Source organism: Marmota marmota, unplaced genomic scaffold (assembly GCF_001458135.2).
Source record: "Marmota marmota marmota unplaced genomic scaffold, marMar, whole genome shotgun sequence".
In the NCBI taxonomy this organism is placed as follows: Eukaryota; Metazoa; Chordata; class Mammalia; order Rodentia; family Sciuridae; genus Marmota; species Marmota marmota.
The window spans coordinates 2,549,592-2,565,173 of record NW_025999897.1 but is presented as its reverse complement, the minus strand read 5'-3'; the positions used below and the strand labels follow the sequence as shown (position 1 = coordinate 2,565,173).

General features: G+C 44.2%; 1 protein-coding gene across 1 annotated transcript; it reads right to left on the bottom strand.

Moving 5' to 3' along the window:
- Positions 1–11,556: 11,556 nt before the first annotated feature.
- LOC107158314 lies at positions 11,557–12,823 on the bottom strand. The gene has a single exon (XM_015504777.2). It carries the CDS (start codon positions 12,695–12,697, stop codon positions 11,930–11,932), a length of 768 nt encoding a protein of 255 aa, XP_015360263.1. The 5' UTR covers positions 12,698–12,823; the 3' UTR covers positions 11,557–11,929.
- Positions 12,824–15,582: the final 2,759 nt, after the last annotated feature.

Sequence of the window (15,582 nt, the reverse complement as noted above, 5' to 3'; positions counted from 1 at the left end):
GATCTCGGTTTTTGTCATTTGTGCGTGAGGAGCCTGAAATAAACCCTCCAGACAGAAGTTGTAGGGTTGTATCTGGTCGAGAATCTTGGCGACTTAATCTGTGGGGTTTCTGGTGGCTAATAGGGGAAGATATGGCAGCGGTTTAGTGATACAACACAGTGCTTTTTGTTTTCGTTTTCACTCTAACCCACTAAGTAGGAGGAATCATTAGACATTTTCTTTGTTATCCTCTTATGAACATCAAACTAGATAACGTGTGTGAGTCTATTTCAATCCTCAAGGGCCGTGCAAGTTTTATTTGTTATCATCTGCATCCCCTGGGTCCATATAAGATAGCTTAGGATCCTAAAAAAAATTTAATGAGGTTGTATAGGGTATGGTCATATGGTCAACAGTAGCCAGGGGGAAAAAATGAGAAATTCTGGGGTATTCTCTTATAGTAAAGATTCTCAGTTTAATTCGTGTCAATATCCCTTTATATATTCTGAATAGAACTTAATTTTTTTTTAAAGAGAGAGAGAGAATTTTTTTTTAATATTTATTTTTTAGTTTTCGGCCGGCACAACATCTTTGTTTGTATGTGGTGCTGAGGATCGAACACGGGCCGCACGCATACCAGGCGAGCGCACTACCACTCGAGCCACATCCTCAGCCCTAGAACTTAATTTAATCTCTTGCAATGACAATCATGAGTAATATGACCCATCTATAAACGAAACAAGATAATACTATAGTAGTGATGTAAAGAGAAATAAATTTTTAAGTACTAAAATATGTCCAAGGTTTTGGGTTCCATCCCCAATAATGCAGAATAAAACAAAACAATAATGCTGGGTGAGTGGGATCACAGGCGTGCACCACCTTACCTGGCTCTACTTGCCTTCTTAAAACGGCTACTTTGATGTCCAAGAGACACCTGAATCGTACAACCCAGCTGCTTTTCTTTCCCTCTGGCCTTGCTTCTCCCTAACTGAGGATATAACTCAGTGGTAGAGCACTTGCCTGGCATGTACAAGGTCCTGGCTTCAGTCCCCAGCAAAATATAAAGAAAGGAAAATTCAAACAAGTAATCATCTTTTTGCACCCATACCCCAAAACAATAAATTTTAAAACTGTCTATGGATGCCTCAAGCATCATAAAGTCCTGCAATTGGCAATGTGATTTTTCCAAAATCCTGAATAACTTCTTTGTAAAGCTCTATGTCAAATTAAAAAAGTAGTCTTCCTTTTTTTCATGCAGAAGAAATCTTGGAAATTTTAGTTCACATTAAAAAATAGCTTAGTATATGTAACGCCAAATTAGACATAAGTGCCTGGTGGGACATTGAAAAGTCTGATGGAATGTAGGACAATATTTTTACTTTTTTTTTTTTTGTGTGTGTGTGTGTGTGTGACACTGGGGATTGATCCTAGGGGAGTACATCTCCAGGTCTTTTTAAAAGTTTGAGACAGGCTGGGGCTGTGGCTCAGTGTTAGTGCGCTTGCCTGGCTTGCATGAGGCACGGGGTTCGATTCTCAGCACCACATACAAATAAATAAAATAAAGGTCCATCAACAACTAAAAAATATTTTTAAAAAATTTGAGACAGATTCTTGCTAAGTTGCTCAACCTGGTCTTGAACTTTCGATCTTTCTACCAGAGTCTCCCAAGTAGCTGGGATTACAGGCATGCGACACCATGCCTGGCTAAGGACAGTATGTTATTGTGTAGGCTTATTGCATTGCAGGCTGCCTAGCATCTCAGGTACATGCTATCTCCCTTTCCCCCCAATGATTGTGCCACCTCCACATTCCCCTACAAATTTCCAAAACACATTCTGGGGGTCTGTGTTGTTGAGACATTCTAGGCTAAGATGCTGTCTCCATATTCTGTGTTAATTTTTTTTTTCCTTTTTTACTAGTACTGGGAAAGAATCCCAGAGCCTTGCACATGGTAGGCAAGTAAGTGCTCTACCACTGAGCTACATTATCATCCACTTTAAAAATTATTTAAAAATAATAATTTTTGAGACTGGGTCTTGCTAAATTGCCCAGGCTGGCCTTGAACTTGCAGTCCCCAGTCTCAAACTCCAGAGCAGCTAGGATCACAGGTGTGCAACACTGCTGCTAGGCGAAATTGGTTTGACTAAAGTAGACAAAAGGATCTGGTAATGTGATTTTTGTGTGAAAGTTTTGAGAAGTCAAAAAGTAACAAAGAAGAGAGGGAGTAGGCAGATTTATGGTTCCCAGAGCTCAAAAAATAAGAGTGAGGCGGAGGTCTAAGAGGCAACTAGGAAATTGAGAAAACTCCAGATGGCTTCCAAACCAAACTGAAGCTCTTCCTTGCTAGGCTTTGAGGTAACAGAAAATAAAAAGCGATTTGAAATCTAAGGAAACAAGAAGTTGAAACAGTTAAGTTGATAAAGAGGGAGCTCAGTAGAAATCTGAGCAATGGTCAGAGAATTGAGAGTACTGTATGATAGATGCATTGTGAATTCTTTATTTGAATGAGTCTGATTAAATTTGTGGCTTTGTGAGGAAGGAATTGGTTTCAGAAGAGAAAAATTGGCTGTGGAGGAATAAGGTATCTAAAAGATGAGGGGGGGGTGCTGATTGGAACAAGCAGTTTATTCAGAAAAAAAGGCAAAATGAATATTGCAATACTCATTATTAAAAATGGTGTGCCCACATATTAATGACAATGTTTGGTGTATTTTTCGTATTTGGCATTTCTGGCACATTCATCTTATAGGCTGACTGACCCAAGGTTCCTGCTCTTGTGTAGTGAACTTTCTCATGGGAAGATAGAAAATAAACCTGTAAATACATGCTGGGGTGGGGAATTGATAAGCACTTGGGAGGTGGTCAAGGAAAGCGTCACCAGTGAGCCCAGACTGGAAATGAGGGGGGTGTGTCTTGCAAACATCTGGAGGATGAAGATGCTAAGAGAGGCTACAGCAGGTACAAGAATCCTCAGGTGTGCACAACCAGAGCCTGCCTGGACCGTGGGAAGGAGAACAAGGATGAGGAATTGGTTTTCTTTCTGAGTGAGATGACAAACCACTGGGGTTCAGAGCAAAGGGGAGACTTGAGATGACTTAACATTTCAAAGACTCTGTCTGGCTGCTGTGTGGTGACTAGATTGGGGCAGAAGTTGGGAGACTAGTCGGGAGGTTATTGCAGTAATCCAGGATGAAAATGATGGTGATGTGGACTAGGGCAGAAGCAGTGGAGGGTAAGAAGTGGCTGGATTCTGGATATATGCTGAAGATAGAGCCACAGTAGGATTTGCTGATGGACATTGAGAGGAGAAAGGTTAAACATGTCTGCAAGATTTTGGCCTGAGTGTCTGGAAGGATGGAGTTGCCATTTACCATGACACAGCAGATTAGGGAGAAGCAAGGCTGGAGGGACAGAAAAACAGCTCGGTTTTGGATGTATGTTTGAGGATCTCTTGAATATTTAAGTAACCGTTTTAAGAAAGCAAGTAGAGAGCCAGGCACTGTGGCGCATGCCTCTAATCCCAGTGGCTCTGGGGGCTGAGACAGGAGGATCCCGAGTTCAAAGCCAGCCTCAGCCAAAAGTGAGGCACTAAGCAACTCAGTGAGACCCTCCCTGTCTCTAAATAAAATACAAAAAAATAGGGTTGGGGATGTGGCCCAGTGGTTGAGTGCCTGGTTGAGTGCCTCTGAGTTCAATCCCCAGTACCCATCAACCCCCCAAAACACAGCAAGTAGAGCCAGGTAAAGTGGTGAATCCTCCCACCTCCACCTAAGGTGGGAGGATTGTAAGTTCAGAGCCAGACAGGCAATTTAGTGAGCTCTTGTCTCATTAAAAAAAAAAAAAAAAAAAAAATCCCACTAAACCATAAAGAGAAAGGGCTGGAGATGTAACTCGTCATGTAACTCGGTGGTAAAGGATTCCTGAATTCAAAGGCTAGTACTGAAAATAAAACAGAACAAAACAGGCAAGTGGATATATATCAGTTTCAAGCTAAGGAAAGTCATTGGGCTAGAGATTTGAAGTTGGCAGCCATTGCTATATGAATGGTATCTAAAGCCACGAAGCTAACATTACAGAAATGTTCCTGAAATGTTGTGTATAAATATTTGTTTTTATAAATTGCCCATCTTAAAGGTAGCTAGGGGAATTGCTGTTTTCGAGACTGTTGTGAATTATTTTGTATGAAAAACTACATTATATTTTACCTTTGGAGTAAATCTCTTGGTCCTGTGTTGGAATTGCTTCCTGCCAGATGCAATTAAGAGTCCCAGACTATGATGGTTCAACCTGATTTTTTTTTTCACTTTGCAATGATGTGAAAGCAATTAACATTCAGAAGGAATCACATTTTAAATTTTGAGTCTTTATATTTTCCTGGGATATCAACATGCTTACCCAAGAATCTTGTGATACTGGACAGGACCCCTGCTAGTCAGCGCTTAGATCACAAGGCTGAAAAACCATAGTTTAGAGTGGGCTGTGATGCTACCCTATGATGTTTGGTAAGTAAGGTATATAAATACATTTTTGACTTAAGGTATTTTCAATGGATTATGGATTGATTGGGACACAACTCCACCAGAAACCAAGGAGCATCTGCCTAACAACTCAGAGTTACTATATTCCTTTCCTTTTGTTGCTGTAACAAATTAGTGCCTTAAAACAACAGAAGTTTATTTTCATGGAAATCCAAAACCAGTATCACTAAGCAAGATTGAGGTGCCCTCCGGAGGCTCTAGAGGACAAGCCATTCCTTGCCTTTTCCAGGTTTTGGTGACTGCCAGCCTCCCTTGGTTTGTAGCTGCATCACACCTTCATGAGCACATTACCTCTTCCTTTGAAGAGGAGATCTTCCTCTGGCCCTCTCTTTCATAGACACTTGTCATTATTTTCAGGGCCCACACAGATAACCCAGATTAATCACCTCATCTCAAAATTCATAATCGCATCACCTCTGCAAAGTCCCTTTGTCCATATAAAGCAACAATTCTAGGTTACAGGGATAAGACTCTTTGGCTGACTTCAGTAGCCTAAACAATTTTTAAGCTGGGACATTGATAGGAATCATTACATACCTTTTTTTTTTTTTTGGTGTTGGGGATTGAATGCAGAGTGTCACGCATGCTGGCTAAAATCTTTACCACTAAGCTATGCCACAGCCCTTTTTTAATATATTTTATTTAGAGACAGGGTTTTGCTGAGTTGCTTAGGGCCTTGCTAAATTGCTGAGGTTAGCCTTGAACTCATGATCCTCCTGCCTTAGCCTCACCAGCTGCTGGGATTACAAGTGTGTACTACCATGCCTGGCCCCTTATTTATTCTTTTTTTTTGTAATTTTTTTATAACTTTATTTTATTTATTTGTATGTGGTGCTGAGGATGGAACCCAGGGCCTTGCACATGTGAGGCGAGTGCTCTATTGCTGAGCCATAACCCCAGCCCCCACTTATTGACTCTTTTTTTTAAAAATTTATTATATTTTTTGGTGTAGATGGACACAACACAATGCCTTTATTTTTTTTATGTGGTGCTAAGGATTGAACCCAGGTCCCGCTCGTGCTAGGCAAGCGCTCTACTGCTGAGCCACAATCCCAGCCCTTATTGACTCTTAATAGCAAATAATTCCCTCTTTTTTTTCTCTGGCAGCATCTAATATATTCCACATAAAGTGAAATTACATGCCATAATGTTTCTATGGCACTATATAGTTAAGAAATATTATTTCTAAATCTGTACTGACATCAATTAATGATAACATGTTAAATATTCTTTGACATTAAGCTGGGCATGGTGCATAACCTGTAGAGAGGCTGAGGTAGGAGGATCCCACATTGAATTCCAAACTCAGCAACTTAGTGAGACCCTGTCTCAAAATTTAAAGAATATTAAAAAGGACTGGAGAATGTAGCTTAGTGGTACAGTGCTTGCTTACTATCTATAAGTCCCTACATTCCCCAGTACTAGGGGGGAAAAAAACACTTTGAAATTCAAGAAAAGTTATGATTGCACAGTTGCCTCTCTTGAAAAACAATCAAGATCAAAATCAGTGTTTTCTTTCATCAGTATAATTTTTCTCCAGTGGGTTAAGCTTACAGAAAGCCTCATAGTGTGAACAGAATATTAGATTGAACTAACTTTCTTTCTTTCTTTCTTTCTTTCTTTCTTTCTTTCTTTCTTTCTCTCTTTCTCTCTCTCTCTCTTTCTTTCTTTCTTTCTTCCCTCCCTCTCCCTCCCTCTCCCCCCCTTACTTTCTTTCTTTTTCTTTCTTTCTTTTTTGGTATGGGAGGGTGCTGAAGATTGAACCCAGGGCCTTGAGCATGCTAATGCACACTCTACCACTGAGCTATACCTCTAGCCCCTGGATTGGGTTTTCCTCTCCAAATAATGTTGCGATGCTAGACTTTGGGGTCTCACATGCCTGAAATGGGGAACTAATAACAAAAAGGTACAATGGTCTGAACACTGTACTTTTTTCCAGGTGGTTCTGTAGTAAAGACTTAGAAAGAAAATTAGGCCTTTATTCATCTCAGAATATTCCAATGTTTTACCAGTTTCTGGGGAAAAAATAGGTAATTCAATAAAAAGTCAAACTTTGATGAATCTATCAACAGCTTATTTATTAAAAAGAAGAAAAAGAACACCTGCACCTTTGTCTGTAGAACCTCCAGGGTTTTTCTGTGTGAAACAATTTGTACCACATCACTGTCAATTCATTTTTATTTTATGAGCATTTACTACACAGCTACAAGCAATTCCACATCAAAGACATTCTTTGCATTTAATAGAGGCCTGATAAATGGGTCTACATGTAAGAATCGCCTTGGGACTTGCTTTGTATAGTTTTATTAAGAAAGTATTCTAACATTTGCTCAACAACCAAACAAGAACAGACATAGAGGGATTTAAACACACAGTTATACTTTGTTGGAATTAAGCAATTAATATTTAACAAAACAAAAATTAATTACAAAGAATAACACTTTATTTTCTTGAACTGCCCAATAAAAATGGGGTGCAGGCCAAAAGGACAAGTCACCATCCTGAAAGAACTCCCCATGGCTAAGTCAGACAACTGTGAGCAACAAAATTAGTAATGTAGTATTGGTTGTAACTCAAAATATAAAATAAATTTGTCTGAGTGTAGCATTTACCTAGCATGTGCCAAGCCCTGGGTTCTATCCCCAGCACTACACACACACACACACACACACACACACACACACTTAAGAAAAAAATTTTTTTAAAGGGACAAATAATTCAGAATTCCTCATTATAGATGTGGATATTCTCCCCTTAAGGAGGTGGGACCATATTGTACTCCCTCCCTTACAATATGGTGGGGCTGGACTTAATGACTCAGAATAGAGCATGGAAAGGGAAAATAATAACTTTACTGTGGAAAAACCTGGCAGATATTACCTTAACCAAGTGATCAAAGATAAGGTTAAAACAAACATAAAAGAGTCTTTATCAAGACCCTTTGATACTTTGGTCATGTAAAGCTGAAAATGGGAATAAAAGCAGAGGGACATCTTTATATCACTGTGACATAATGATTTTTATTTCTTCTTTCCTTAGTTCTTATTTTGACAACCTGAAAGGTAGTCTCAATGAAAGCTTCCTCTTGGTGTAGCTAAACATTAGACAGGATTAACAAATGTTACACTAATCACCCATCACCCCCACACCAACAAGCCAAATGTGTGTGTGTGTGTGTGTGTGTGTGTACGTGCAACTTTGAGAGGTGTACGTTTAGTGGGAAAGGCAGGAATGCTGCCAAAAATCCTATAGTGATCTCCACAACAAAAGAATTACCTGTCCCAGTACTGAGGTTAAGAACCCTGCACTAAGCCAGGCAAGGTAGCACGCGCCTGTAATTCCGGAGATTCAGAGGCTGAAGCAGGAAGATGGTGAGTTCAAAGCCAGCCTCAGCAATGGCAAGGCGCTGAGCAACTCAGTGAGATCCTGTCTCTAAATAAAATACAGAATAGGGCTGGGGATGTGGCTCAGTGGTTGAGTGTCTGAATTCAATCCCTGGTACCCGCCCCTCCCCCCAAAAAACCCCCCACACTATTACATGCATATATCTAATAGATGTTTCCAGACTGTCCAGAGTCCCTCACAGCATGCTTCATTTTCTAGATGATGGAGGCAAATCTGTCTCCTCAGAGGCCCACCACCATGTTGGGTGTTGGAGAACAGGTGAAACCCTGGAGAGTAGGTTACAACAGTATATATGAAGGCCACACTTGCATAAAAACAAGAGTCAAATGAGTAGTTCAGAAAAGTGTTTTGGGATTTTCTAGGAAGGTAAAGAGTTTTCTAGAATGGCTCTTCTTTGGAGATAGGACTTGCCATGGGCCTTGACTAACCCATAGACCTTATGGGTAGGAGAAATGGAAGATGGGAAGAAGAACCATAATATTTTGCTTTGGAAGTACCAGGGATATTCTAGAAATAAAACACAATTGGAGTAGAGTCCCAAAAGCCATACTGTTAGAGTCTGTAAACAAGTCAAAATAACACCTGGCATTTTGCCAGGGGAATGTTAAAGTTCGTAAACAAGTCTGGATGGTGCCTGGCAAAATGTCAGAGGGAGTGGTTTGAGAAGTAACAAAACCGAGCCATTAGGTGTAGAGATTCCTGATTGGTTGACTGATGTATCTAGTTTATGCTAATTAGATAAGCTGTGTGGAATGTATAAATACTGCTCCTGTCCTGCAATAAACGGCTCCTACTCCTGCTGTATCAACGTACACAAGTTATTCGTCACCCCCCGATTATTTTGCTGCAGCCGGACTGCGGCACCATACTCTTTTTCAGGGACTATGTACAGTACAGGTGAGTCAAGCCCTTCATAGGTATTTTTTTTTTCACACAGGCTAAGTGGTTTCAACAAGGAGGGCCTCATCAGAAAGCACTTGAGACAATAAGTTGGAAAACTCATGATTTTGATTTTGAAGTGCACCTGCCCTCATCCTGTGTTCTGAGTACACTTGCCTCCAGAGGTTGTCACTTATCTGAGAATATGTGTCACAGACGCCCACAGCATACTGTTCTTTTCCTTTTGGTCATATCATCCCTCTGGTAACTTTTGCTCTTTGTGCCCCACCCTTATTGTTTTTATACATGAGGATCACTAGCCACATGAGAGAGAGAGAGAGAGAGAGAGAGAGAGAGAGAGAGAGAGAGAGGAGAGAGAATTTTTTTTATGTATTTTTTTAGTTTTCGGCAGACACAACATCTTTGTTTGTATGTGGTGCTGAGGATCGAACCCGGGCCGCATGCATGCCAGGCGAGCGCGCTACTGCTTGAGCCACATCCCCAGCCCCTATTGCACATTGTTAATAGTGCATTCTTAATAACCATATGATGACAGCAACACCTTTAAAACCCTTTTTGAGTATGATAGTATCGGTTGAAAAGAAACAAAGATATATATATCTCCTGCCATAGTTGCTGACGACTTAAAACATTTTTAAGTAATCGCTCTTTGCCAGTAGGTGGCGCTCTCCTCCTTAAAGTGAATGAGTTCTGAATGAATACTCTCCATACGCCCTCCACCTGCAAGCATGGTTGTAGTGAATACTAATCTGTCCCAATTCCTGTCCAGATCTTTTGAATTCATCCTCTTCATTCTCTGTCTCGTCCTCCCCACGTCTCCTATAGTATTATAATAACATAATCACCTCTTGCCTCTGCTACCTGTCCTAACCCATCCAGCACATCGCCATCAGAATCACTTTCCAGGAACACAGATTATCCACACTTGGGGGATGAGCTGGGGAGAGGGATTCTCCGTGAAGGCAATGAGATGAAGCAGAAGGGTCAAACCGGAATGATGAGGCTTTCTCCAGCCACCAGATTTGTCTCGTGTGGCTGCAGTAGGGCTAGGGAAGGGTAATGAGCTAATTGTGGAAAAGGGATTCAGTGCCTTGACGCTTCTGCCAAGTAGACCACAGAGAATCACTAAAAGATTATGAAGATGGTGGGATTAGAGCTTTGTGCTTGCACAAGATTAATGCGACCAGGCATGTGGATGGGCAAAGGAGAAGAGAATCCAAAGGAGATGTCACCTTACAACAGGAGGAATGGGACAGGAAACAGAGTCATCCAGCAGTCTTTGTGAGTTTCCTATCTGCAGATTCAATCTATTGCCAAAGGAAAATATTTGGAAAAAGGCTGGATGTAGTGGCACACACTTGTAATCTCAGTGATTTGAGAGATTGAGGCAGGAGGATCACAAATTCAAGGCCAGCCTTTCTCAAAAAATAAAAAAGGGCTAGAGATGGAACTTAGTGGTAAAGTGCCCCTGGGTTCAATCCCCAGAACCCCCCCCCAAAATAAATAAATAAATAAATAAATAAATAAAATACTGGGGAAAAAATGCATGTGAACATGTACAGATGTTTTCTCTTGTCATTCTTCTCCACAGTATAACAACTATTTATACAGTATGTAGATGTATTATTTATTGTAAGTAATTTAAAGATAATTTAAAATATATGGGAGGATGTTTGTAGGCTGTGTGTAAATATTATACTGTTTTATAAAGGGAGTTGAACTTCTTGGATTTTGGTATCCACAGAGGATCCTTGAACCAGTCTTCCTGTGGATTCAGAAGGACACGTGTACATGACAATTTACAGTTTGGGAAACTCAGAGTAGTTCCTTCACTCCATCAGAACCCTTCATTCTAGAATCAATGTCAGGAAACACCTCGGAAAACAGGAATGGAGCCCACACATCTGGCTGTGATGTCCTGTGTGCATGAGGATGGTGGCAATGTATTGCATTGCCTTGTTACTTCTGCAAAAATGATCAGGTGCCCAGAGCTACACTTGTTTTCAAGTAAGAAGTAGAAAAAAGAAAAACAGCTTGAGCTGCTTCGTATCACAGACTTTCAATGTGTTATTATTCAACACTACAGTGTCAAATTTAGATTTTCCACCTCGAGGAATTCGGTTTAGCTTTAATTAGTTGCTGTGAATATTTCTGAGCCAACTCTGGGAGGCATTTATCTAGAAAATAGTTTCACTTAAATATAAACTGGATATAGGGTGTCATTTTCCTAGCAGGGTTTGTATGATGTTTAAAGTTATAAATTAATTGTAGTCATTGCAATGACCTTAGCCACAAGCCCATCATCATTATATTGGTTAGTGGATTTATTGATCATAATTTGTAATATTATACTATTTTTTTTTAAATATTTATTTCTTAGTTATCGGCGGACACACATCTTTGTTTGTATGTGGTGCTGAGGATGGAACCCGGGCCGCACGCATGCCAGGCGAGCGCGCTACCGCTTGAGCCACATCCCCAGCCTGTAATATTATACTATTGAGAAACCATCTGTAGTGCCATCCAAGCTCTTTGAGTAGCTGTAGGACCGTTAGGGTGTGAATATTGTTTGGAGAAAAGACGATGCTTACAGTTATTCTCATACAGGCAACGGATGCATTTTTTCATCTAGCAACTTTTCAGAAAAACAAGCTCCAAAATACCAGACAAATGAAAAACAGACTTCAGCAGCAACTTGCTGCTTCCTAACTAAAGAATGTGCTTCTTGTGGTTAAAATGAAGGATCTGTTTAATATGGATGAAATAACAACACTCCAGGCATTTTCATTGACATTTCACTGTGACTTTCTGAACTTAGGAGTGCTGACACGAAAACCTATTCTTTCTGCTCAGCAAAGCCTGCAGTCAGATTGCAAAGCCGGGACAGAAGAGGTATAGGCGACGTCGGGTTCATGTCTATTTTTCTATTTATACTTATTTTTCATTCGCACTACCGCACTTCCTAATTTCCTGGGATTCCTTCTCTGGAACCAGTTAAGAACCCAGGAAAGGTTCTCAATCCCACCGCCTCTCGAGCATTGGCCTTGCCTACCGGATTATCGTGGAAAAGTTAGTAGTGGGTATTTGTACAGACTTTCCTAAGGTCAAGGGACACTTTGTGTACCTTGGGTCCAGAAGCTTCCCAGAGTGGCTGGGTAGGGCACTGTGGCACCCAGGATATATTTGAAAACAGACTCAAAGCCCCCTTTTCCGATGCTCCCCTGAACCTGGCGGGCTCGGCTCCGGGGCAGCCCTGCAGTCTGGCAGCAGCCCGGGAGAGACATGCTGTTTTGTTTAAATCCTCCACATTCTTTGCCATTTCCCCATTGGCCGGATGGGGCTACCCTCCCCGCCGCGGCCGCTGCTGATGTCAGCCTCGTCGCGTTCGCTCCTCCCGCACCCACCTCCCCGGCCCCAGGCACACTGCAGCTCTGCGCGGACTCTCCGGCCCCAGCGAGGTGGCTGCAAACTCGCGGGCACGCACCGCGCTCGGGGAGCCAAGGGACTCGGGGGAGGGGACGCGCGCGGAAGGCGCCAGCTTCCTCTCGCCCGCCCCTAGCAACAGCCAGTCGAGGTTGGAGGCACCCGGGGCCCCAGCACGGCAGAGCCGAGGGGTGGCGGCGGCGGTTGCTTCCCTTTTCTCCAGCCAAGCCCTGGAACGACTCAGGGACTGGCCCTAAAAAGAGCAGGAAATCTTGTTTACCGCCCGGAGAGAGGAGCCGTTCGAGCCTTTGTCTGGAAAGTCTGCATCTCCGGATCTGGCTGCAATGTGTTCCTGGTGACATTAGCACTGGGCAGACCGGTCGGAGGAGGCGGGTAGCCAGGGTCTGCTCTGCTTTCGAAGGCGGATCGAGAGAGTGACTTTTATGCATTTGTTTTAATTTATGGAAATTTCTTTTTTCCCCCTCCCTCGCTCGCTGCCGGGCATGTCCTGATCCGGCGGCCGCTCCTACCGCCCCAGGCTGCCGATCGTAGCGTTTCCAGCGGGTCTCCCTCCCTCACTCCCGACTTTGCAACACCGCGTTCCGGGAGGACCGACCTCGGCGAGGAAGGAGGCGGGGGAGCCACGAACACCGGACCCAAACCTTGACATGCTCTCGGGAGGAGAGGAGGAAGCCAGGAGCTGAGCGCACCGCGAAGGCTGCTTCGCCGCGGGTTCCGAGGAGCGCCCTGCCTTGCGCCTGGGCGGCAGCCTTGTTGGTCGGGGGGGCGCCCCCCGCTTCCCGCCTCGGAGGTCCGTGGCCGGCAGGACCATGCTGCTGAAGGAGTACCGGATCTGCATGCCGCTCACCGTGGACGAGGTAGGTGCCGCGCCGGGCCTCGCCCGTTCCCGCCTCCCCGCCCCGGGGTGCCGGTCTCCCGCCACCGCCTCTCGGCCCGAGGTCCACTGCGGGTGTCAGGGAAACCCGGGTGGAACATTACCTCCCAAACCAGAGGGTTGGAGGGGGAGGAGGCAGAGGATTTGCCATTTTCCACTTATCACCCCAGCGCGGGAGGGCGGCGTTGGGTGGGGCAGTGGACTCCAGGTGGGCTCTTTGGAGGCACCCAGAAACCAGACTGCTGGGGATCACAATGCGCCAAAAGGAGCTGGTGCGCCCCCTCCCTCCAATTAAGAAAACGAGTAAAGCAAACCCAAGAACCCAAGCGCGCTCCGTAGCTGGGGGGTCGGGGGCCCCCTGCCCTGGCTGTGGGGCCCGTGCCACTCCTGCCCGCCCTCCGCTGTAAGGTCGGCGTGCGGGGTGCCCTCAGGATCTAGGAGGCCCTCAGCCCCGAGAGGGAGCATCCTCGGAGCCCTGGGGGTCCGTCTAGGCGGACTGGTGGTCGCTGCTGGCCTGGGCGCCGCTCCCGGCCACGCCCGCGCAGCAAGCCTCGNAGGGCGCTCGAGCACGCGGTGCCGGGCCAGGGTCCCGGCTCCGGTCCTGCAGCTGCCGGGCGGGGGCTCGGTCTCCAAACGCTATTCGGCTTCCATTCTTCGGATCCCCCCAAGCAACGAGCTCCATCATCCAGGAAATGGTGACTCATGAGGGTTATTCTGGCCCGGTCTTCCCTTGCGTTCTCCTTCTCCCTCCCCACCTTTTTGGTGATTTCACAACTGCTTAGCGTCTGTCCAGGGACAGCGAGGAAGCGTGAAGCCAGTCGAAGCAATTTGAAACTCATAAGTGTGTTTTGGTGTGGCAACACAAATGAAATCAGCGACCCAAACTGTATTCGTGTTTAAATACAATGCATTTAAGCGGTCAGATATGTTATTATTGAGTCACTGCTTTGTGAAAGGGGAGGTGCATTTTGTAAAGGGGCTATCTTCGTTTGTCATCTGGAACAATGTTAAGGCAAGGTCCTGATACAATCCAAGGCAAGATCAAAGTAGCCCGGAGTTTACAAAACGTCTCACAGGGACACTGGCTGCCAAGGAGGGCGAGCTCAGCTCCCACCATCACGATCAACCAAGCTTGGGAGTTTGCTGGCCTTTGAGGAGGGTCATGAAGGGTGGAAGCCTTGTGGGTGGGCAGAGGTGTCTTTGGGGTGGGGCTGGGGGGTGAATCTGACCTTGTAAATGGAGAACAGCACAGCTTTGTGGGGCATGAGGGAGGCAAATGAATAGAAAAGGTGGAAATTTTCGCACCTCCTGGGAAAACCCTTCAGAGTGGAGGTGTGTATGTGTATTTGGTCTCCTGAGGATGGATAGGAGTTTGGAATCTCTGAACATGTTGGGACTGCATGAAATGCCCCCAAAATGCAGGTGATAATCAAGAAAAGAACCAGTTCTAGAATCTTCTCTTTTAGCAACAAAATCTCTTTATTCTGGTTTATTTACATATTTATTTATTTATTGCGGTACTAGTGATTAAACCTAGGAGTGCTCTACCACCGGGCTACATTCCAGCCCTTTTAATATTTTATTTAATATTTTATTTAACAAGACAGGGTCTTGTTAAGTTGCTGCAGCCGCCCTCCAAGTTGCCCTTCTCAGGATTACAGGTGTGCCCAGCACGCTCGGCTGGCCTGGTGTTTTTCCCCAGGCGGAGTGCTTCCACAAGTACCCAGTGAAGTAATCTCATTTGAGTGATATAGGAGGAGGCCTTTCTTAACTGGCCAACAAAATCAGACTCCACCTGTACTAAATGTATAATTATAAATTATTTTGTGTATAATTCATTTGGACTAAAACAAGGATGATTCCGTTTCTGTGAGGTCATATGCTGAAGTCATTTTCTACTTTGTCAGAGGAGCAAAGGGGCAATTTACACAGGAGGGAAAGAATTCAGATTAATCAAATCGGATCATGGATAAGGAAAGTAGGCCTAGCTTGCCACAGGTTAGGTCCCTGAGCTGAGCTGGTAGCAGATCCTCTGGTCTCCACCACTGCTCCTGGCACCAAGTCCCACTGACCTCACCACTGATCACTGGGAGGCAGCTTAGGTGCCTTTCAAGAAGACCTTCATCATCAGCTTAGCTAGACTTTGGGAGGCTTAATCTGTGCTTCAGTTCTTGATTCACTTTGGACCCAGTTCAACCTATCTGGAACTTCTGCATCTTGCTTCTGTTTAACCACCACAGTTAATTAGTAGCCGTGTCTGTTTTTTTTTTCCCCCCCCCCCCCCAAATGAAGCAAATGCCTGTGTTTTGGAGAGTCAGTGTCTGTTCTTTGTCTCTGACCTTATCATTTGCCTACCTAACCTCCTGCTGGTGCTGGGGAGTTAGGGGGCTGCTGTGTTATTATTCATATTTTGCAGATGAGTATACTTGTGTGCTCAAA